Below are 22811 nucleotides of genomic sequence, written 5' to 3'. Positions count from 1 at the left end.
GTTTATTACATATCCATCAAATCGAAGGGGAAATTGACAATTTCAATCCCTTTTTTTTTTGAAGCATGAGAAACACAAACTTTGGAATGAAATTAGTAGTTGTAGATAGGATTTTTGACTGAGATTTTTGCTAGTGTTTTTCTTTTATCATTTTGAGAACATTTCTCATGATAATTATTGAACACATTTGAATATGCAATGTGGTAACTTAAAAAAAGTATCAAGCATGTTATTTTTGTTTATTTGTTTGGTTGCTTTTTGTAGCCTCTTAATATTCTACTTAATGGAATTTAATTCTTTTCTACTTTATTCCCTTCACCACCACTTTCTAGGTTGGTTCTACTGCTGTTCAAGTAACCTCAGCAGAGAGAACAAAAGTCCTAGGGCAGTCAGTCTTTCTAAATGATATCTACTATGCTTCAGAAATTGAAGAGATTTGCCTAGTGGATGAGAACCAGTTCACCTTAACCATTGCAAACCAAGGTACACCACTCACCTTCATGCACCAGGAGTGTGATGCCATTGTCCAGTCTATCATTCACATCCGGACACGCTGGGAGCTGTCACAGCCTGACTCCATTCCCCAACACACCAAGATTCGGCCGAAAGATGTTCCTGGGACACTGCTCAATATTGCATTGCTTAATTTGGGCAGTTCAGACCCTAGTTTGCGGTAGGTTTTTAAAAATGTTTATTTCAACTTTATGCATTGCTTGTTTTTTTAAATAAAATAATTTAATGATCTGTTAAAGTGTGTGTGTGTATATATATATATGTAGATATATATATATATATATACACATACATATATATAAATTATCTTTATATTGGATAGAGACAGCCAGAAATCAAGAGGGAAAGGGAAGACTGAAAATTCAGAACCCTGGTGGTGGGAATGGAGTAGATGTATACACCTGTTGACATGTAATTTTGTAAATAAATATTAAGTCACTAATAAAATTAAAAAGAGATAGAGAGGAAGACAGACAGAGAGATACCTGCAGCCCTGCTTCATCACTTGTGAATCTTTCCTCCTGCAGATGGGGACTCGGGGGGCTTGAGCCCGGGTCCTTGCACATTGTAATATGTGCGCACAACCAGGTGTGCCACCACCCAGCCACAAGTACCCTCTATCTTAAATATAAATTAGAAGGTATGTTATATGGGTTAACCAGCATGGTGATCCTATCAAGTGATGGGCAGCCACATGAACTATGAAATTCTGAAAAAGAAGCATTCACATTAAATCAACAGATGCTCTTTCTCCATGAAGCTCTGAACCAAGCAAAGCAATGCAACAATTTTGTTTGTGTGTACCTTTTTCCAAAATTAGAGAAGTTTTTGTTATTATTTTTTAAGATTTTACTTATTTCTAGATAAAAGAGAGAAGGGAAGAGAACCAGAACATGTGGCACATGTGCTGCTAGGGATTGAATTTAGGACCTCACACTTGAGAGAGTTCAGTGCTTTATCCACTGTGCTACCTCCCAGACCACTATTTTTGTTATTTTAGGTCTATATCTAAATTAACTTTCTTCCCCCTTTGAGTCCTCTAAATTTTTCCATGTTAATCAGTGTTTGACAGGAAGACCTACTTTTAAATAATTTAAATAATAAACATTATTGCATGCTTCACCCATGTGACTTTTAACAAAATTCTTGAAATAAATCTGAAAACAAATGTAGCTGTCATCGGAGCAGAATGTAATTGTCTCTGTTCAGATTTAATAATTGGATTATGAATGAGGAAAGAGAGTCTGTGGAGACAGTAAATTTGGTTTAAATCTAGACCTACTGCTATATATGATTTTGGGCATCTGAGTTCTTGATTCCTCATTTTAAAATTTAAAGCCCCTTATTTACCCACAGAACCATATAAAATAGTACTGTGGTAGCATAGATAGCACCTAATAATATTTTTGTGCTTACTAAAGAATACTTCTTTCTGCCATCCCTGCCTCTTTCTGTCAGGGTCTCTTTGTACACTTTCCCTTCTCACCTGACTATCATTTTCATATCAGGGCAATTCTTCATTCCAAATAACTTGGCACTGCCAATTTTTTTTGGGGGGGTGCGGCTCAGGGTTGTTGCTGGGGCTCGGTGCCATTATTGGGGCTTGGTTGGCGGCACTGCAAATCTACTGTTCCTGGACGCCATTTTTCCCCCATTTGTGTTACTCTTATTGCTCTTGTTGTTGTTTTATTATTATTATTGGTGTTGTTGTTGTTGGATAGGACAGAGAGAAATGGAGAGAGGCAGGGAAGACGAGAATAGAAAGACACCTGCAGACCTGCCTCACCACTTGTGAACTGACCTGCCCCTGCAGGTGGGGAGCTAGGGCTTGAACCGGGATCCTTATGCCGGTCTTTGTACTTTGCCATATACTCTTAACCCACTGCACTACCGCCGACCCCCTGTCAAAATTTTTACAGCTAGAAATGTTCAACTTGAGAAACTCTTTCATAGGGTAAATATAGCTCAAGTTTTATGAGTGGACCTTTTTGGATTTCTTATTTTTCATCTACTTAAAAGGGAGAAAAGGTAACAAAGGGGATAGAAATGTGGCTCTGTGGGTAGAGTGAATGCTGAGTCTGCATGAGGCCCCAAATTTGATCCTTGACACCCCTTGTAGTGTCATTAAAAACAACAAAATGTCTTTATGAATAAACCCTATACACTCACCTTAAACATCCATGATCTCCCAGAAATTATACCATGATCTCCATTATATCTCTCATTATATCCATGATCTCCCAGAAAGTATACAGAGTTGTATACATACTTAATTTTCAGAGGAATCTGTGATACCTATACCAAATTTGAGGAATCTCAATTTTTATAGCTGATAAAATATGCAGAGTAAAAGCTAGTACCAAAATATAACTCACAATTCCTAGAAACTAGCAAGAGATTCATAATCAGAAGCAATGACACTAATATTTCATTTTAGTAAAATGGGACTTAAGCCTTTAATTTCTGAGATCCCAGAGTCAGTCCCCAGCAACATTATAAGCTAGAGCTGATTAGTGCCGTGGCGTGTGTAATACTTTTTAAAGAAAAAATTTTAAATTAAGTCTCAGTTGATTGAACTCTGTTCTAAACTATTTAAGTATGTTTTCAGGTATTTTTAAGGAGATTTTTGCTTCTAATGGAACCTGGTTATATCTTATTCTTCTTGTTTCTTTAGTGTTTATCTAATAATCTTAAAAAACAATTAAATCACTAATAATAAAAAGCAAAATAGAGGGGGACCCAGGTTCAAATCCCTGCTCCCTACCTGCAAGGGGAAAGCTTAACAAGTGGTAAAGCAGGGCTTCAGTTGTCTCTGTCTCTCTCCCTCAATATCTCCTCCTCTACCCTACCCTCGCTCTCAATTTCTCTCCCTTGTCTATCCAGTAATAAATAGATAAAATTATGGGGGCCAGGCGGTAGCACAGCAGGTTAAGTGCACATGGTACAAAGCACATGGACCTGCATAAGGACCAGGTTCGAGCCCCTGGTTCCCCATCTGCAGGGGGGTTGCTTCACAGGCGGTGAAGCAGGTCTGCAGGTGTCTTTCTCTCCCCGTCTCTGTATTCCCCTCCTCTCTAGATTTCTCTGTCCTATCCAGCAACAACAATAGCAATAACAACAACAATAAACAAGGGCAACAAAAAGGAAAAATTAGCCTCCAGGAGCAGTGGATTCGTAGTGCAGGCACCGAGCCCCAGCAATAACCCTGGAGACAAAAAAAAAAAAAAAAAGTATGTAGAGTCAAATAAAATGGAAATACTAAAAAAAATTATATATATATGTATATATGAAAAATAGAGGAGCTTAATTATGAGTGGGGGGAAGCCTTCAGATTTTAGGATGACCAGGAAGAAATTTAGTGAATGTTGGTTGAAAATTGTAAACATTCTCTACTAGGGAAGTATAAACAAGCTGGGGTTATGGTTCAATTTACCAACACCCATATCTAGTAGAGAAGCAATTACAAAAGCCAGACCTTCCACCTATGTACCCCACAATGAATTTTGGTCCGGGGGCCAGGCAGTTAAGTGCACATAGTACTAAATGTAAGAACCTATACAAGGATCTGGGTTGGATCTCCTAACTCCCCACTTGCAAGGAATCACTTTACAAATGGAGAAGTAGGTCTGCAGGTGTCTTTTTCTGCTCTATCTCCCCACCCTCTCAATTTCTCTCTTGTCCTATTCAGTTAAAAAAAAGGGGGGGCCAGGTGGTGGCACATCTGGTTGAGTGCACATGTTACAATATGCAAGGACCTGGGTTTGAGCCCCAGGTCCCTACCTGCAGGGGGAAAGCTTTGCAAGTGGTGAAGCAGTGTTCCAGGTGTCTCTCTTTCTCCCTCTCTCTCTCACCCATCCCTCTCAATTTCTGGCTGTCTCTATCCAATAAATAAAGATGATATAAAAGAATTATTATTTAAAATAATGGAAAAGATGGCTGTTAGGAGTGGTGCATTTTTAATGCCTGCTCTGAGCCCCAGAGATAACCCTGGAGAAAGAAAAAAAGAAAAAGAAAAAAGAATTTTGCTTTATACTCCCAGAGGAGTAAATGTTAAGGTAAGATGACCAATTTCATCAAGACCTGGAGAGAGAAGAGGGGAGGGGGAAAAAGAAAATAAGGACACTGATGTAGTAGGTATGATTTAAAAAGGAAGAGAAAGCAGGACCATAGGGAAAAATGGGCAAATATAGATAGTTATAGAAATAATCAACCCATGTCTGTGATCTTGGGAAAACTAATACAGTTTCCAATGGAGGGAATGGGGACACAGCACTCTGGTTGTGGGAAAGGTATGGAATTATATCCCTGTTATCTTATAGTTTTGTAAGTAGATATTAAATCACTAATAAAAATATATAAGGCTGGGGGGTTGGATGGTGGTGCAGTGGGTTAAGCGCATGTGGCGCAAAGCGCAGGGACCGGCTTAGGGATCCCGGTTCGAGCCCCCGGCACCCCACCTGCAGGGGAGTTGCTACACAGGTGTTGAAGCAGGTCTGCAGGTGTCTGTCTTTCTCTCCCCCTCTCTGTCTTCCCCTCCTCTCTCCATTTCTCTCTGTCCTGTCCAACAACAAATGACATCAACAATGGCAATAATAATAACCACAGCAAGGCTACAACAACAAGGGCAACAAAAGGGGGGAAAAATGGCCTCTAGCACCGAGCCCAGCAATAACCCTAGAGGGAAAAAAAAAAACCATATATATATATATATATATATATATATATATATATATATATATATGGCTGGAGTAGATAGCACAATGGTTATGCAAAGAGACTTTCATGCCTGAGGCTCCAAAGTCCCAGGTTCAATACCCTATACCACCATAAGCCAGAGATGAACAGTGCTCTGGTAAAAAATAAATAGTTTTAAATATATATGAAAGCTTTAATGGCATTGCAATAAAAAATAGATAATAAAAATTCTTAAAATGTAAATATTCTGATTTGATGAGAGTTCATTTCACTTTTCTTATAATCTCCACTATAACTGGTCTAACAGGAAGAGAAACCACAACTTGAGTTTGGGCTTCATTTAAAACATATGCCTCTCTATATACATCAACCTTAGCATCATAAACTTCTCATGTTTTAAGTTCCAGTAAATTGTTTTTATGAAGGTCTCCTTGTGATGACATATATTAAGATCATCTTACTTCTGTTTATGTAAAAAAATAACTCTTAAAATAAATTGCCATGGTGGGGGAGGTGATTTTTCAATGGGTTTGAATCTCAGAGCTACATGGTAAAGCAATGCTTTGCTATCTTATCATTCATACGTATATATAATATACATATGGTTTTTAAAATCACAAATGATAGTTACTTTGGCTTAATCATAAAGTCAGATGATCTCTAATTGATCATAAAGTTTAAAACGTGATTATACTTTAATAGAATGATGAGCTTTATGTTATGAAGAAACTTTGGAATTGTAAGAAAAAATAAACTCTAAAACAGCTTCATTTGTGTTTTTTTTTTTCTAGGTCTGCTGCTTATAATCTTCTGTGTGCCTTAACTTGTACCTTTAATTTAAAAATTGAGGGTCAGTTACTGGAGACATCAGGTTTATGTATCCCTGCCAACAACACCCTTTTTATTGTCTCTATTAGTAAGACACTGGCAGCCAATGAGCCACACCTAACCTTAGAATTTTTGGAAGAGTGCATTTCTGGATTTAGCAAATCAAGTAAGTAATTATAATTTTTATTATTAACAGTGTTTCTAAAAATACTCAGAGAAAACTTTATTTCAGAATATTCATTTACAATAGCTAGTCAGCAGATAAGTGGATTAAAAAAAGACATAGTATATGCACACACAATAGGATATTATTCTGCTGTTTAAGAAAAGACAATAAATTACACTAAATGAAATAAGTCAGAATTCAAAAGACAAAAATTCTTTGTTTTTACTTACATATGTAAGACAAAGCAAATGAACAAACTCAACAAAACAAAAACAATTAGATTTTGAAAACAGAATAATGGCTACCTCAAGGAAGAGGGAAGAAAGTAGGTAAAATGGATAGGTAAGATCAGTGATATGTTGATAAATGGAACTAGATAACTAGTGGTGTAGTGTTGTATATATAGTTACTGAAGTATAAAACTGTATTCCTATAACATACCTCAACAAATATAAAATGAACATATAAGTAAAATTTGGGGAGCCAGAAAAAGCATAAGATTACTTATACGTGAAACCTAAAACTCACAGAGACTCTAATTCATAGGAAGGAAAAGTAGAACTGTGTTTGTCAATGCCCATGTCCAGCATAGAAGCAATTACAGAAGCTAGAACCTCTACCGTCTGCACCCAAAACCAATATTGATCCAAACTCCCAGTGAGGGAGAAGTGATAGGAGGAAGAGAATAAGAGGGCTCTGAACTGCAGTTCCATCAGGACCCGGAGAGAGAGGAGGGAAAAGGGAAGGACATTTGGATGTAGTAGGGTCATGAATGACTTGGAGGAGAAGGGGGGACTGGACCTGGAAGAAAAAGGGGCAATTGTGTAGAACTGTAGGCAGATATTTGTAGAGATGATAGTTAATCTCATTTCTGCAACCTTAGGAAAAGAACATCAGTGACTTACAAAGGAGAGATCGGAGATTCAGAACTCTGGTGGTGGGAACTGTGGAATTATACCTTTGTTGACAAGTAATTTTGTAAATCAATATTAAATAACTAATAAATTTTTTTAAAGATTAAAAGAAATTTAAAAAAAAGAAAAAACTAAACTTAAATGCACTTGTGCATACAAAAAAAACTGTGTCAGGGACTAGAAGATTGTAATAAAGATATTGGTAAATTTTTTCACTTAAAAAATGACAATTTTGGGGGTCGGGCGGTGGCGCAGTGGGTTAAACGCTAAGCGCAGGGACCGGCGTAAGGATTCCGGTTCGAGCCCCCAGCTCCCCACCTGCAGGGGAGTCGCTTCACGGGAGGTGAAGCAGGTCTGCAGGTGTCTATCTTTCTCTCCCCCTCTCTCTCTGTCTTCCCCTCCTTTCTCCATTTCTCTCTGTCCTATCCAACAACAAAGCAATGTCAACAATGGCAATAATAACCGCAACGAGGCTGCAACAACTAAGGCAACAAAAAGGGGGCAAAATGGCCTCCAGGAGCGGTGGATTCATGGTGCAGGCACCAAGCCCAGCAATAACCCTGGAGGGAAAAAAAAATGACAAAACAAAACAAAAAATGACAATTTCATTTTCCAGTTATTACTCAGTAGTTTGAGGAGAGAAAGTAATTATAAAAGATTATAGATTTCACTTGGCTGCACAAAAATAACTAAGAGACGCCAGGATATTGCTCCCTGGTACCACAGAGGAGAACCTGTTCCTTGGACAGCACCCGTAGAATCTGATAGATGCTAGAGCCATGCTTTTGTGTCTCTTCCTTTCTTCCTCTCCCCCCCACACACAATAAAAAAAAAAATAGGCAGATTAAAACTGGACTGCAGACGCTATTCATCAATATGGATTCATTCCCTGGCATCACATAGAAAAATAATATCTAAGGAAACACTTAAAAAACAAGCAGAGAAAAGCACAAGGACCGGCATAAGAAACTCAGTTAGAGCCCCAGTTCCCTAACTTGCAGGGGGTCGCTTCACAGGCGGTGAAGCAGGTCTGCAGGTGTCTTTCTCTCTGCCTCTCTGTCTTCCCCTCCTCTCTCCATTTCTCTCTGTCCTATCCATCTACAACAACATCAATAAGAACAGCAATAATAACTACAACAACAGTAAAAAACAAGAGCAACAAAAGGGAAAATAAATAAATATAGTAAAAAAAGCAGAAAACTAAGACAGAATGTTCCAAGTATGAGAAATTAAACAGGTGTTTAAGAATCAGCTATCAGATCAGTTTCAGAGAAACAGTTGGTAAAGAAATATTACAAATGAATGGGAGAAAGATTTAATCATTGCAGAAATTGAGGTTAGAATATGAATTAAGCTGGGTCTTCATCTTCACCCCTTGCCACAGGATACCAAAATGAGTTATAACTTTATTTTTGACTATAAGAAACCTTTTTAAATTAAATTCTTTACTTGTGATTAATAGTAGGTTACAAGATTGTGAGATTATAGTGTATAGCTCCACACCACACCCACCACAAAGTTCTGTATCCACACCTTCCTGGATAACCACCATAGTTCTCACAAGTTTTACAGTTTGTTTGCTTCTGTTTTTTTTTTTCAAGTTCATGTATATCAGATCTCCAGATTCCACATGAGTGTAACCATCTAGTAGCTGTCTTTCATCTCTTATTTTGCTAAGTATATTCACCTACAGTTCTATTTTGTCCTAAAGGACACAATATTATGTTTTTTGATTGCAGAGTAGTATTTCTTTAGCCAGTCTGCCGGGCTGAGCTTCACTGACAGAGGACCAGGGACTCATGGCTGAGCTGTATGCAGTATCTCTTTATTCATGAGGAATGCAGTGCAATCTAAGCCATGCTAAGCTAAACTAAACTAAAACTCACTATCCTGTCCTTATATATGCTTGCCAAATAGGGTGTAAACAGGATGTGACGTAGAGAGGGTGGAGCAAAAAGAGATTGGTGAAAATCAGGGTGTGACAAGGAGAGGGGGCAGAGCAGGTGAGAATTCTACCACTGAACCACCAATGCCCTGGAGGGAGGGTGGTGCTTAGTTAACAGTGGTTTATGTAAATAGACCGCAGCTTTAAGTGGGATCAAACCAACGCCATGCAGGCATGCTGGTGCTTAGTTAACAGTGGTTATATAAATAGAATACAGTGTTAAGCAGGGGGAATTAAACCAAATGAAACAGAAGGGGTTTTAGAAGCAGAATTAGAAGCATACCAACACAGTCATCTGTTGATGAGCATTTAGGCTGCTTCCAACCTTTGGCCATTGTGAGTAATGCAGCTATGAATATAAGGATGCAATGTCCTTTTGAATTAGTGTTTCAATGTCCTTTGGATAAGAACCTTCTTGTTTTCTTTAACTAGAGTACCGCTGTTATTGGCACTAGTGATCGACCCTGGACTTCTCCCATGCAAGTCCTGTGTGTTACCACTGTACTATTTCTCTAGCCCTGGAACCAATTTTTAAAAGAAAATAAAAATATTATTTAATTATTTGAGTGAATAAAGGACTCAGGAAGTAAAATAAATGACAGATGAAGACAGGAAATGATGAGACATTTTAAAGCATCTGTAATTAAATAATAAAAGGGACCAGGAGATAGCTCAGTGGATAAGACTCCATGTTAATAGACATGAGGCCCTGGTTTTTATTCCCTTTCTGCACATGGAAGCACCAAGGGTAATCCATGAATGGTGAAACAGTATTTTTATGTCTCTCCCTCTTTCCTCATTCCTTCTTTCTCTCAAAAATACAGAATAAAATTTGAACTTGGGAGGCAACTCAATAGTATTTTGGATGTTGGATCCCTGGGTTCATTCCCACATTAGGGAGGGAGGGGAGGAGGGAGGAAACAAGTAAGTAAATCTAGGAACTATATGTGTAGCAAATATGAAAAAGCTTATCTCTAGTCACAAATAATTCTTGTAGATGAAGAGAAAAAGTGTATCAAAAGTAACTTGTAGAAGTGTCAGGCAGTGGTCTACCTGGTAGAACACATACTTCACCATGAACAAAGATCAGTGTTCAAACCCCTGGTCCCCATCTGCAGGAAGGAGGCTTTGTGAGTGGCAGAGCTATACTGCATTTGTGTCTCTACATCTCCCTATTTTTCTCTCTCTATCATAAAAAAGTAAAGGAGGGAAGAAAATCAACAAATGCATAGAAAAAGATCAAGAGCCATCAATGTAGCTCAACAGAGAGGGAACATCTACTTTGAAATAATGTGTTATTCGTTTCTTTTCTTCCAGACTTACTTCTAGGTAGCAGTCTATACCCCCTTCCAATTCTTTATTTTAAAGTAGTTGTTGATTTAATTTTCATTGATCATCTCTATTAATGGTGTGTATTTTCCACCCAGGTATTGAGTTGAAGCACCTTTGTTTGGAATACATGACTCCATGGCTATCAAATCTAGTCCGCTTTTGTAAGCACAATGATGATGCCAAACGACAAAGAGTTACTGCTATTCTTGATAAGCTGATAACAATGACCATAAATGAGAAACAAATGTACCCATCTATTCAAGCAAAAATATGGGGAAGCCTTGGGCAGGTATTGAGTTCAGATATCTATCTAGCACCTCTTTGTATAAATCACTGTGCTAAGCTCTATGAATATAGATATAGAAAAACATTCTCTTACAAAAAGTATGCAGATACCTGCATTCTTGACTTGGCTCAAAACTGTAAATGTTTTGACACATGTCTCAGGACAAGAGAAAAACTAGTTATCAAAACACTCTTTTCCATAGCATAATTATATAGCATTGAACTGCAAAGCCCTGATGTCATTTATGGTTATAAAATATCATAGTTAATAGAATTTTAATAGAAATATTTCTGTGGTCCAGGAGGTGACACAGTAGATAAAGCATTGAACTCTCAAGAATGAAATCCCAAGTTCAGTCCCCACCAGCACATGTACTAGAGTGATGTCTAATTCTTTCTCTCTCTCTCTCCTATCTTTCCCATTAGTAAATAAATAAAATGTTTAAAATTTTTTTAAAAAAACAAATATTTCTAGTAAATATCTTGCTGTTTCTCCAATGTAATCCCATAAAGAAGCAATACCATCCTCCAACAAATTCTAAGTGACCTTGCAGCCAGTTTCGTAGCACTACGAAACATCTCAGTACTTCTTATATTTTAAATAATTGTTTCCCTTTTTTAAAATTTTTATTTATTTACTTTCCCTTTTGTTGCCCTTGTTGCTTTTATTGTTGTAATTATTATTGTTGTCGTTGTTAGATAGGACAGAGAAAAATGGAGAGAGGAGGGGAAGACAGAGAGGGGGAGAGAAAAACAGACACCTGCAGACTTGCTTCACCACCTGTGAAGGGACTTCCCTGCATGTGGGGAGCTGGGGACTTAAACCGGGATCCTTACGCTGTCCTTGCGCTTCGCACCACGTGTGCTTAACCCGCTGCGCTACCGCCCAACTCCCTAAAATAATTATTTTCATATTGGTCATATGTTATTGTCTCAGATGAGAACAGAGGTACTTAAGTGAATGAAAATAATAATATTTTTGAATTTTAAATAGCAATCTGAATCTGAAGGGATTAACTTTCAGCCTTTTATGAATATGTTATGATAAATTATATTGCCTGGTAGGTCTCTATAAAGTGTATTTTGGAGACCTCATGTAGTTGGTTGGGCTACTCTTTCAAGTGTTTGCAAATTAAAATTTTTATTTTATTTTATTTTTGAGAGAGATGCAAAGAAAGAGAGACAAAGACAGAGATAGAGAAACACCAGAGCACTGCTCAGCTCTGGCTTATGGTGGTGCAGGGGATTGAACCTGGGACCTAGGAGTCTCAGGCATGAGAGTCTGTTTGCATAACCATTATGCTATCTGCCCCACCCACAAATTAAAATTTAATAGAGTGGCTAAAGCATATTTTCCCTCCACCACTAGATTACAGATCTTCTTGATGTTGTGTTGGACAGTTTCATCAAGACAAGTGCAACAGGTGGCCTGGGATCAATAAAAGCTGAGGTGATGGCAGATACTGCAGTAGCATTGGCTTCTGGAAATGTAAAACTGGTTTCAAGCAAGGTAATCACTTTGCCTTTGCTTTCTGGTTTATGGCATTATGGTTATTATATGGTTTTTATTGTCAATAAGTTTTATTATATAACTAATCATTTTTACATTAAATAGTTTTTTATGAAACTTTTATAATCCCTGTGTTTTAAAATATTTTGCTTTTTACAGGTTATTGGAAGAATGTGCAAAATTATTGACAAGACATGCTTATCTCCAACTCCTACTTTAGAACAACATCTGATGTGGGACGATATAGCTATCCTAGCTCGCTACATGTTGATGCTGTCCTTCAACAACTCCCTTGATGTAGCCGCTCATCTCCCCTACCTCTTCCATGTTGTTACTTTCCTAGTAGCCACAGGGCCACTCTCCCTAAGAGCTTCCACACATGGATTGGTCATTAATATCATTCATTCTCTATGTACATGTTCACAGCTTCATTTTAGTGGTAAGTCCCAGAAAATTAATTTTTGTTTCACCAGTTCCTGTCTCCATTTTACATCACCTGATTGGCTAGAGCATCTTACTACTTATTATGCTCATTTAAGTATGCAGAAGTACCAAGAAATATTATCAAAAATAAAAAGAATGAATTCTATTTTATGTTAAACTATTGAAAGATTTTTGTGACTGTCATGGGGCCTCTTGTAGCCATTACATAAGCTAAACACTCAGTAACAATTGTCGGTATTACGTTAGTAGGACAAATTCATAAATATACTATAGCAGTGTATTCTATGACAGTGTGTCTAGGATTGAGTTAGGAAGTATGCTCATGTAATTCTGATATGCAGATTTTCTAAATTCAAAATTAAATATAGTATTTTAAAATTTAAAGAATTGAATCTCTTTAAAATATTTACTTGTTTCTTTTTTCTTTTACAGAAGAAACCAAGCAAGTTTTAAGACTCAGTTTGACAGAGTTTTCATTACCCAAATTTTACTTGCTGTTTGGTATTAGCAAAGTCAAGTCAGCAGCTGTCATTGCATTTCGTTCCAGTTACCGGGACAGGTCATTCTCTCCTGGCTCCTATGAGAGGGAGACATTTGCTTTGACATCCTTAGAAACAGTCACAGAAGCATTGTTGGAGATCATGGAAGTATGTAAAGCAAAATGATAGTAAACTAAGATCATTTTGTAAAATTCACTGGTATTGTATAGAAGAAATACTGGTTTGTTTGGTTATTTTGCACTTAATGCTGAAATAAAAACAGTCCTAGAGAGATTGGGTACCCAAGTCCTATGCTGAAATAAGATGTTGATTTCATTGGCGGTGAAGTGTTCTGACACTTAGCTGGGGGAAATGTGGAAATTCAACCTTATGACAACGAAAATCCTTTAAATCAACATTTCCTCAATAAAATGATATTGGAAATATGAAATATATATATAGTCTCAAAACCCATGTTACTACAAAAATAAAATAATGAAAAAAAAGTGATAAAATAGATGATGGAGATTTATTTTTGAAATAAAAAGAATCAAACTTAAACCACCTTATGGAATGTATTTTAATAACATAAGTCATTCATTTAATGAAATTACAATAAGCGTTAATTAAATGTTCATAGAAACATTTATGTACATAAACATATTGAGTATTCTCTTGTTTTAGGCATGTATGAGAGATATTCCAACATGCAAATGGCTAGACCAGTGGACAGAACTAGCTCAAAGGTATGTTCCAAATGATTATAAGTTACAGAAATATGCATATTGTAGAAAAGATAGATATGTTCAGATAATATTTTAATTATTTAGTGTATACATAGGCACAAAGGTTTTCATAAGTTCTTTGACTCTTTTTTTTCTCTGTTTACTTTTTTTTTAATAAATATTTTTTTTAAAAATTTATTTTTTACTTAAGGAAGGATAAATTAACAAAACCAGGAGGGGTACAACTCCACACAATTCCCACCACCCAATCTCCATATCCCATTCCCCTCCCCTGATAGCTTTCCCATTCTCTATCCCTCTGGGAGCATGGACCCAGGGTCATTGTGGGTTGCAGAAGGTGGAAGGTCTGGCTTCTGTAATTGCTTCCCCGCTGAACATGGTCGTTGACTGGTCGGTCCATACTCCCAGTCTGCCTCTCTTTCCCTAGTAGGGTGGGTCTCTGGGGAAGCGGAGCTCCAGGACACATTGGTGGGGTCTTCAGTCCAGGGAAGCCTGGCGGGCATCCTGATGGCATCTGGAACCTGGTGGCTGAAAAGAGAGTTAACATACAAAGCCAAACAAATTGTTGAGCAATCATGGACCCAAAGGTCCATTCCTAGTGGAGAGGAAGTGTTAGGGGGGTACTCACTGCAAACTCTAGTGTACTTCTGCTTTCAGGTATATATTTTGCACTAGTTTATGGATACGTGTGAACATATGCTCTCTCTCACAGAACCTGGTCTATATCTAGGTTTTGGGACTTTGTTAGAAAGTGAACCACCGGGGAGTTGGGCTGTAGCGCAGCGGGTTAAGCGCAGGTGGCGCAAAGCACAAGGATCGGCATAAGGATCCCGGTTCGAGCTCTGGCTCCCCACCTGCAGGGGAGTCTTCACAGGTGGTGAAGTAGGTCTGCAGGTGTCTATCTTTCTCTCCTCCTCTCTGTCTTCCCCTCCTCTCTCCATTTCTCTCTGTCCTATCCAACAACGACAATAACAATAATAACAACAAAAACCAGCAAGGGCAACAAAAGGGAATAAATAAAATAAATATTAAAAAAAAAAAAAAAAGAAAGTGAACCACCTGGGATGGAATTAGAGAATACTATGAAAGGAAAGGTCTCACCCGAGTAATGAAGCTGAAGGGTTGTCATTCCACACGTGAAGTCTCTGGACACAGTCTGAGCTGAAGCATGTTGAGGTGGCAGTCGTTGCATTGATTAGGTTGCGATTGGCAGATGCAATATTATTTGATATGGATTGGGAAAGTCATGTGGGAAAGTGGGCCCTATCCTAAGGTTCCAGGACTGGGAGGAATATAGGCTCTGTAGTAGAGATGTGAGGTTCCTGCTGTCTTAGGGTTCAAAAAGACAATGGATAGTTAATGTTATCATCACATTATTTGGTAATTGGTTAACTTTGAAAAGTCCTTTTGTTAGTGTTTGCTGTATAGTACCCAGTATCTTGTACATAGCTATGCCATTGGTTGCTTCTGATCTACTTGGTCAAGGCTTTTGAGAGAGTCCGCATATCAAATACACAGCCTATATATTAAAAAGACTCAGTCTGTGTTTTAAAAACTTCGAGACGTACAATTAATTTCCTCCTCATATTAATTAACTAGTGATTTATATGACTACACTTTACTAGGAGTGTACATAAACACCATTCCCACCACCAAAAGACTGTGTCCCATCCCACCCACCCACCCCCACCAGCCCAGGAAGCTGCATGTCTACCCCTCACCACAGGGTTTTTACTTTGGTGCCCTATCTTTGACTCTTTTAATTTCAGGTTTGCATTCCAGTATAACCCATCCCTGCAACCAAGAGCTCTTGTTGTCTTTGGATGTATTAGCAAACGAGTGTCTCATGGGCAGATAAAGCAGATTATTCGCATTCTTAGCAAGGTACTTGCTCTTCTCCCAGATATTTGTGGTTCCTAAGTTCTAAGCATATGTTGCATTTTCTAAGGGAATTTTACTTTTTAATTGACTAAATATTTTATACGATGTTTACTGAAACTTTAAAATAGGTTTTGATTACTTATTGTAGTTCTTTTTCTTTTTGTTATTTTATTGGGATATTAGTTCTTTGAAGTAAGGAGACCTTTAAAGACAATAACTATTATCTTTTAATATTTTATCAGTTTTCAAAGCACTAGACTATGGTGAGACTATATAATCTTAAGTAAAATTTGATGTTTGTGTAATTACTATACTAATGTCTGACTTCTACTAGGATATAATACGAAAATATTAGAAGGTAGTATCCCATTACTCATTAAGCAATGTACCAAGACACTCTGGCATTAGAAATAATTCTAATGCTTAATTACTAAGGAATTGTTTCTGGATTGATTCTGAGACTTAATTTAGAAGTTCAGATTTTATTTTAGTGAAAGTAAAATAAAGAATTCTGTTTCTCCAAAAGGCCCTTGAGAGTTGCTTAAAAGGACCTGATACTTACAACAGTCAAGTTCTGATAGAAGCTACAGTAATAGCACTAACAAAACTACAACCACTTCTTAATAAGGTAATTACTTATTTAAAAATATTTTATTTATTTTTATCTTTATTTATTGGATAGAGACAGCCAGAAATTGAGAGGGAAGAGGGAGTGATAGAGAGGTAGAGAGACAGAGAGACACCTGCAGGCCTGCTTCACCACTTGTGAAACTTTCCCCCTGCAGGTGGGGACTAGGGGCTTGAACCTTGGTCCTTGCTCTTTGTACTATATGCATTTAACCCAGTGCTCCACTGTCCAACTCCCAATGAAGTAATTACTATGTAGAAAATGAGTGTGTTCATTTTGAATATGGATGTTAAGTTTTACTTTATTTTCTTTCAAAGAGCTGGGAATATAAGATGGATAGAGACAAAATTTTAACAAAAAAGCTATAGTTTAAGTGTAGCTTCTTATCTTAATTTTTTTATTTATTAGAAGAATAAATATAGATAATATGTTTTCAAGTACTTTAAAGTTTTTTGCCTAAAGAAAAGATAGTTATATATGTTTTTTCTTGTATATAGTGAATATTGAGTAAATATGTCAAGTTCTGTTTTAGGTGCTAGAGATAACAATACAGAACAAAGCCAGTAAAATACCTAACTGAAATTTGCATTCTGGGGTGAGTGTGGCAGTTGGGGAATAAATAGATAATAAGCAAAGCAAGTAAAATACATAATGTGTTGGTTTGTTCATGATTATTAGTGTGGAGAAATGTAAAGCTGGGTGAAGTATATAGCTGATTATTGAAATAATTTGGGTGTTCAGTGAAAATGATATTTAAAAGAAATAAATGATGCTGTAGTTGTTTTGGGTTCTCTTTTTTGTTTGTTTGTTTTTGTTTTTCTCCTCCAGGGTTATCACTGGGACATGGTGCCTGCGCTACAAACCCACTGCTCCTGGCAGCCTTTTTTTTATATTTTTTATCAGATAGGACAGAGAGAAATTCAGAGGGGAGGGGGATATGGAAAGGGAGAGAGAAAGAGAGACACCTGCAAATCAGTTTCACCACTTGTGAAGCAACCCCCCTGCAGGTGGGGAGCCAGGGCTTGAACCGGGATCTTTGCTCAGATTTTTGCACTTAGTACTATGTGTGCTTTAACCTGGTGGGCCACTGCTCAGCCCCCCTGCAGCTGTTTTAGGATGGTCTGAGCTCATCTCATTGTTTTCGGATGGCCTGAGCTCATCTCAACTCTTTGGCCTCCAGCTAGTCAATTTCGTATATTTGCACATCATGTTAATATTGATAAGATGTTTTAAAAATGAAAAAATATATATATATATATATAATAATGATGATGATGATGATAATTGACACAATTCGTATGCTGCACCTCAGTTGGAAAAAAATAATGATAAGATGTGTAAAATAGGTCAGATAATGGCATGGTATTATCTTCTATCTCCAAAGTTCTATGACTCTTTATATTTATATTTAATGCTTTATTTTCCCTTGTATTTGATTGGACAGAAAGAAATTGGCAGGGGAGTGGAACATAGGGAGGGAGAGAGAAAAAGAGAGATTTCTAGCACTACTTCACCACTTGTGAAGCTTAACCCTTTCAAGTGGGGACAGGAGCTTGAACCTGAATCCAAGCGCATGGTGACATGTGTGTTCAACTGGTGTTCCACTACCCAGTCTCTGAAACTTAAATGAATATTATACTTAATTCAATATAATATCCAATATTGAAAGAGGATACAGAGAAAAAGGTATTTACATATTCCTAGTACTTGAATTATATATTGTACAAACACTGTAACCCTAAAGTATTTAAGTGGAATTATATAATTCTAAATTGAATTATATATTTTTTAATTTATTACTGAATAGAGACAGAGAGAAATTGAGATAGAGAAATTGAGGGGAGGAGGAGGTAGAGAAAGAGAGAGAAAGAGAGACACCTGCAGCCCTACTTCACTGCTTGTGAAGCAGCCTCCCCCCTCGCTGCAGGAGGGGACCAGGAGCTTGAACCCAGGTCCTTGCACACTGTAATGTGTGTGCTTAGCCAGGTGCACCACTGCCTGGCCCCCCTAAATTGAATTATATAATCTAAATTTTACAAGTTGAAATGAGGATCAGAAGGACTAGGTAACCTGCCCAAAGCCGTAAAGATATTAAAAGACAAAAACATGCTAATTCAAGGCTGTCGAACTCTGAAGTCTATAAATTTTCCATAAACTACATTGTTAATAAGAGTTCCCAAGAATAAATATATAAAATTCAAAGCAGAAAGAGACTCTGTACTCTTAGGAGTGACAAGAAAAGTGAAAGGGTAAATCTAAAGTTAGAGCAATTAGGAGGTGATTCAGTGGGTAGAGTACCGGACATGCATAGATAGGGTCCCAGGTTCAGTCTCCAGCACTGTCTTTGGCATAGTGGTGCTCTGATCTTGATCTCTACTGCTTATGAAAATAAGCAGCTATTTTTTAAAAAATTAGTTTAGTGTCAAAAAAGAAAAAAATCATAGCAATAAACATGTAGCAATATGATGGGCAAAGAATATTGGGATAATGGAAGGACAGTAGACAGTGCTCAACCCCAAAGAGAATGGTTAAGTAGACCAGTTTATTTGAAGTGGAAAACCTTTTTCAGAATAACGAGAGGAATGGCTGTAAGATTAATAACAACATTCCATATTCTTAAGAAAGGAGTTTGGAAATATGCATTTTTAAGAAAATATAATTTGAATAATACCAGTACTTAGACTTTTTTTTGATGGTAGTAGACATAGATTATACTAGGGAGAAATTAAAGGCAAAAAGGAGTTGGGCGGTAGCACAGCGGGTTAAGTGCATGTGGCGCAAAGCGCAAGGACCGGTCAGGATCCCAGTTTGAGCCCCCGGCTCCCCACCTGCAGGAGAGTCGCTTCATAGGCAGTGAAGCAGTTCTGCAGGTGTCTCTCTGCCTCTCTTCCTTTATCTCCCCGTTCTCTCTCAATTTCTCTCTGTCTCTATTCAATAACAAATAAATAAAAAAAATAAAGAAATTAAAGGCAAAATAATAATAATATCCACATTCTATGTAAAAAAGCTTGCATAGAAAGTATCTATTGGCAATAAGATGATACAGAAAAGATTACTTTGGATAAAACAAAATGACTTAGTGACTGAATTTTGAAATCAAAAGATCAAGGAGAGTAACATGGAGTTGACTCAGTGTGGAGAGTGCATGATAAGGTTCAAAATCCCAACTACACAGGGAGGAGAAAAACAAGGGATGTGGCTGGGGAGATAGTTCAACTGATAGGGCATGAGACTTGCATGCATGGTATTCCTGGTTTGAGCTCCCACGCTACATGTGCCCAGACTTCTCTTTTACTCCCTCATATGCAACACTTATCTCATTAAGTAATTTCCAAAAATCTTTTAGAAAAACAACGTAAGTAAAGGAAACAGTAAGCTTTCAACTTGTTTAATGGTGTCTTTAAATTATATACATGGAGTAGATAAGAAGCTTACCTATGTATTTCTCTTTTCCAAAAGAGATGGCATACATAATGTGGAGAGATGGTGTGCTTGATGTGAACAGAACTATTTTGTGTTTGATTTTACTAATGTGAAAAATGCCTCCTTTGCCAGGAGTCCCCTTTGCACAAAGCCCTCTTTTGGGTAGCTGTGGCTGTGCTGCAGCTTGATGAGGTGAACTTGTATTCAGCAGGCACTGCACTTCTTGAACAAAACTTGCACACCTTAGACAGCCTCCGGATATTCAATGACAAGGTAAGTAAGCTTTCATTAGGATTTCTAGGTTATGCAAATTTGAGACTCCTTCCTCATTTAGTGTTTTAGTTCTAAAAGACAGATAAAGTTGCTAACTTAAATACTATATAATGCAGCTTATTGTAACTTTATCTCCTTATCAGTTCACAAAAATAATTTAAACTTTACTTTGTATTTTTTAATTTAATTTTTATTAACGATTCACAAAATAACAATGGTACAATTCCACATCATTCCCACCACCAGAGAGTTCTGTGTCCCCATTCCCTCTATTGGAAACTGCAGTAGTTCTCCAAAGGTTACAGATATGTGTTGACTGTTATTTCTATAACTATCTATCTATCTATATATTTTTCTCATTTTTTTTTATGGTCCTGCCTTCTCTTCCATTTTAAGTCACAGCTACACCTATTACTACTTACAAATGTCTTTCCTTTTTTCCTCTTCTCTTTCTGGGTCCTTATGGAATTGGCTTTCAGAGCCTTCTAGCCATCTTTCCCTATCATTTCTCCCCCTCTGGGAATGTGAACCAAGATTCTTTTTGGGCTACAGAAGGTAGGAAGTCTGGCTTCTGTAATTACTTCTCTGCTGGGTCTGGGCATTGGGATTTTATTCACTATTAGAGTTCATGCTTTCCATGTCTCAGACCCAAGATTTGATCCTTGCACCAAAAAGAGATAAAAAGAGGTGTGTATATGCATATCAAGAGATTTGCTTGAAGTAAAATTAACAGCTATGATTGGACTGAAGCATAATAATATAAATATGGTTTTAAGTGTGAAGATATCTCTCTAAACATTATTTGTTCATTCTAGCAAGGGTAATATAGACTCAATAATGGGCTGTGGGCCAGGAGGTAGAGTAGCGGGTTAAGCGCACATGGCTCGAAGTGCAAGGACTGGCTAAGGATCCCTGTTAGAGCCCCCAGCTCCCCTACCTATGGGGGCGGGGGTTGCTTCACAAGCAGTGAAGCAAGTCTGCAGGTGTCTATCTTCCTCCCCCCCCCCCCGCCTTCCCCATCTCTCTTGATTTCTTTCTGTCCTATCCAACAACAACAGCAATAACAATAATAACAACAAGGGCAACAAAAATGGAAAAAGATGGCCTCCAGGAGCAGTGGATTCGTGTTACAGGCACTGAGCCCCAGTGATAACCTTGGAGGCAAAAAAAAAAGAGTAACTGAAAAGTATGGAAATAAACTTTTTAAATAAATAAATCTTTAAAAAATATTTTATGTATTTATTTGTTGGATAGAGAAAGAAAATTTGAGAAGGGGAAGATAGAGAAGAGGGAGAAAGAGAGACACTAAAAGAACTGTTTCATCATTCGTGAAGCTTCCCCTCTGCAGGTAGGGATGGGGGTGGGGGCTTAAGCATGGGTCCTTGAGCATGGCAATGTTTGTGCTCAGTAAGCACACACTTTGGCCCCTGGAAATAAAATTGTAGTGTTAAAGGAGCAGGACATAGCATAATGATTATGCAACAAAAGACTTTCATGGCTGAGGTCCTAGGTTCAGTCCCCATTGCCATCACAAGCTGGACTGAGCAGTGCTGATAAGAAGAAAAGAGGGGGGGGTTTCGGTGGTAGCACAGCGGGTTAAGCGCAGGTGGTGCAAAGCACAGAGTAAAGATCCAGGTTCAAGGCCCCGGCTCCCCACCTGCAAGGGAGTCGCTTCACAAGTGGTGAAGCAGGTCTGCAGGTGTTTATCTTTCTCTCCTTTCTGTCTTCCCCTCCTCTCTCCATTTCTCTCTGTCCTACCCAACAAAAACAACATCAGTAACAACAACAATAATTACTACAACAACAATGAAAAACAACAAGGGCAGCAAAAGGGAAGATAAATATATTTAAAAGAAAATTTTTTAAAAAAAGGAAAAAAAGTAGAATCTACTACAAAGTTTATCAGTCAGGCCTCTGTTTTACACATGAAAAAGAAGGAGTATGTTAGTAGCTTGCTACTGTTTATACATCTCATTTGGTGCTAGAGCCCCTATTTCCCACTTCCCACATTTTTTGTTCTTGTTGTTTTGTTTTGTTTTGTTTTGTTTTGTTTTGTTTTCTGGAGTTGTCATTGAACAATGGTGTAAGAGAAATATTTAGTTATTGGTTTTTCGTATTTACAGACATGGGAATATTTGTAAATGAACAATTTCTCTAGCAGTACCTGCCTTGGCTTTTTCTTTTTCAAAACAGCCCAATAGCTGGAGTCAGTATTGACTCAAGTATCCCAAAATAAGAAGAATCAGAGTTAAAACATTAAAAGTCACCAGCATGTAATATGAGTAAGGATTGAGGATTTAATGTATAATATGATGAGTACAGTTTGACACTGCAGTGTATACTTGAAATTTGCTAAATATAAGTAGAACTTAAATGTTCTACCAACCACTAAGTAGGGAGAGGGGTAAATCTGTGGGGGGGGGGAGTCCCTTTACAATATATCAAAATACCATCATGTAACTTTAACTATCTTAACAATTTTATCAATTACACTTCTAGTAAGACTGACTAAAGCACATAAGTTGTATATATAGTAGGGTAATAGGTAATCATACTTCATATAGAATTCTGAAACTTGCTTTTTTAATTTAATAATATAAGGTTGACACACTTTTAAATGTGTATAACTATGTACACACTATTATTTGTGTCTGGTTCTTTACCTGGCTGTGAATTATCTTACATGCATGAGCCACAATTTATGACACCATTTATCCCACAATGAAGCTTTGTTTCTGTCTTTTCTTCT

The 22811-nt window shown here is 37.5% G+C and overlaps 1 protein-coding gene across 5 annotated transcripts in view; it reads left to right on the top strand.

Annotated features, from left to right (window-relative positions):
* NF1 (neurofibromin 1) overlaps positions 1–22811 on the top strand; it is a 317563-nt gene that overhangs the window by 257258 nt on the left and 37494 nt on the right. For all 5 annotated transcript variants that reach the window (XM_007530811.3, XM_007530810.3, XM_060203994.1 and 2 more), the window contains 10 exons: positions 333–673; positions 6000–6202; positions 10489–10682; positions 12048–12188; positions 12348–12627; positions 13065–13279; positions 13796–13857; positions 15627–15741; positions 16265–16366; positions 19922–20062. In XM_007530811.3, coding sequence (XP_007530873.2) covers positions 333–673; positions 6000–6202; positions 10489–10682; positions 12048–12188; positions 12348–12627; positions 13065–13279; positions 13796–13857; positions 15627–15741; positions 16265–16366; positions 19922–20062 — 1794 coding nt within the window. The remainder of the gene's footprint in view (positions 1–332; positions 674–5999; positions 6203–10488; positions 10683–12047; positions 12189–12347; positions 12628–13064; positions 13280–13795; positions 13858–15626; positions 15742–16264; positions 16367–19921; positions 20063–22811) is intronic.

This window comes from Erinaceus europaeus, chromosome 12 (assembly GCF_950295315.1).
Source record: "Erinaceus europaeus chromosome 12, mEriEur2.1, whole genome shotgun sequence".
In the NCBI taxonomy this organism is placed as follows: Eukaryota; Metazoa; Chordata; class Mammalia; order Eulipotyphla; family Erinaceidae; genus Erinaceus; species Erinaceus europaeus.
Note: the sequence above shows the minus strand (reverse complement) of the source record. Positions and strands in the feature narration are given on the sequence as shown.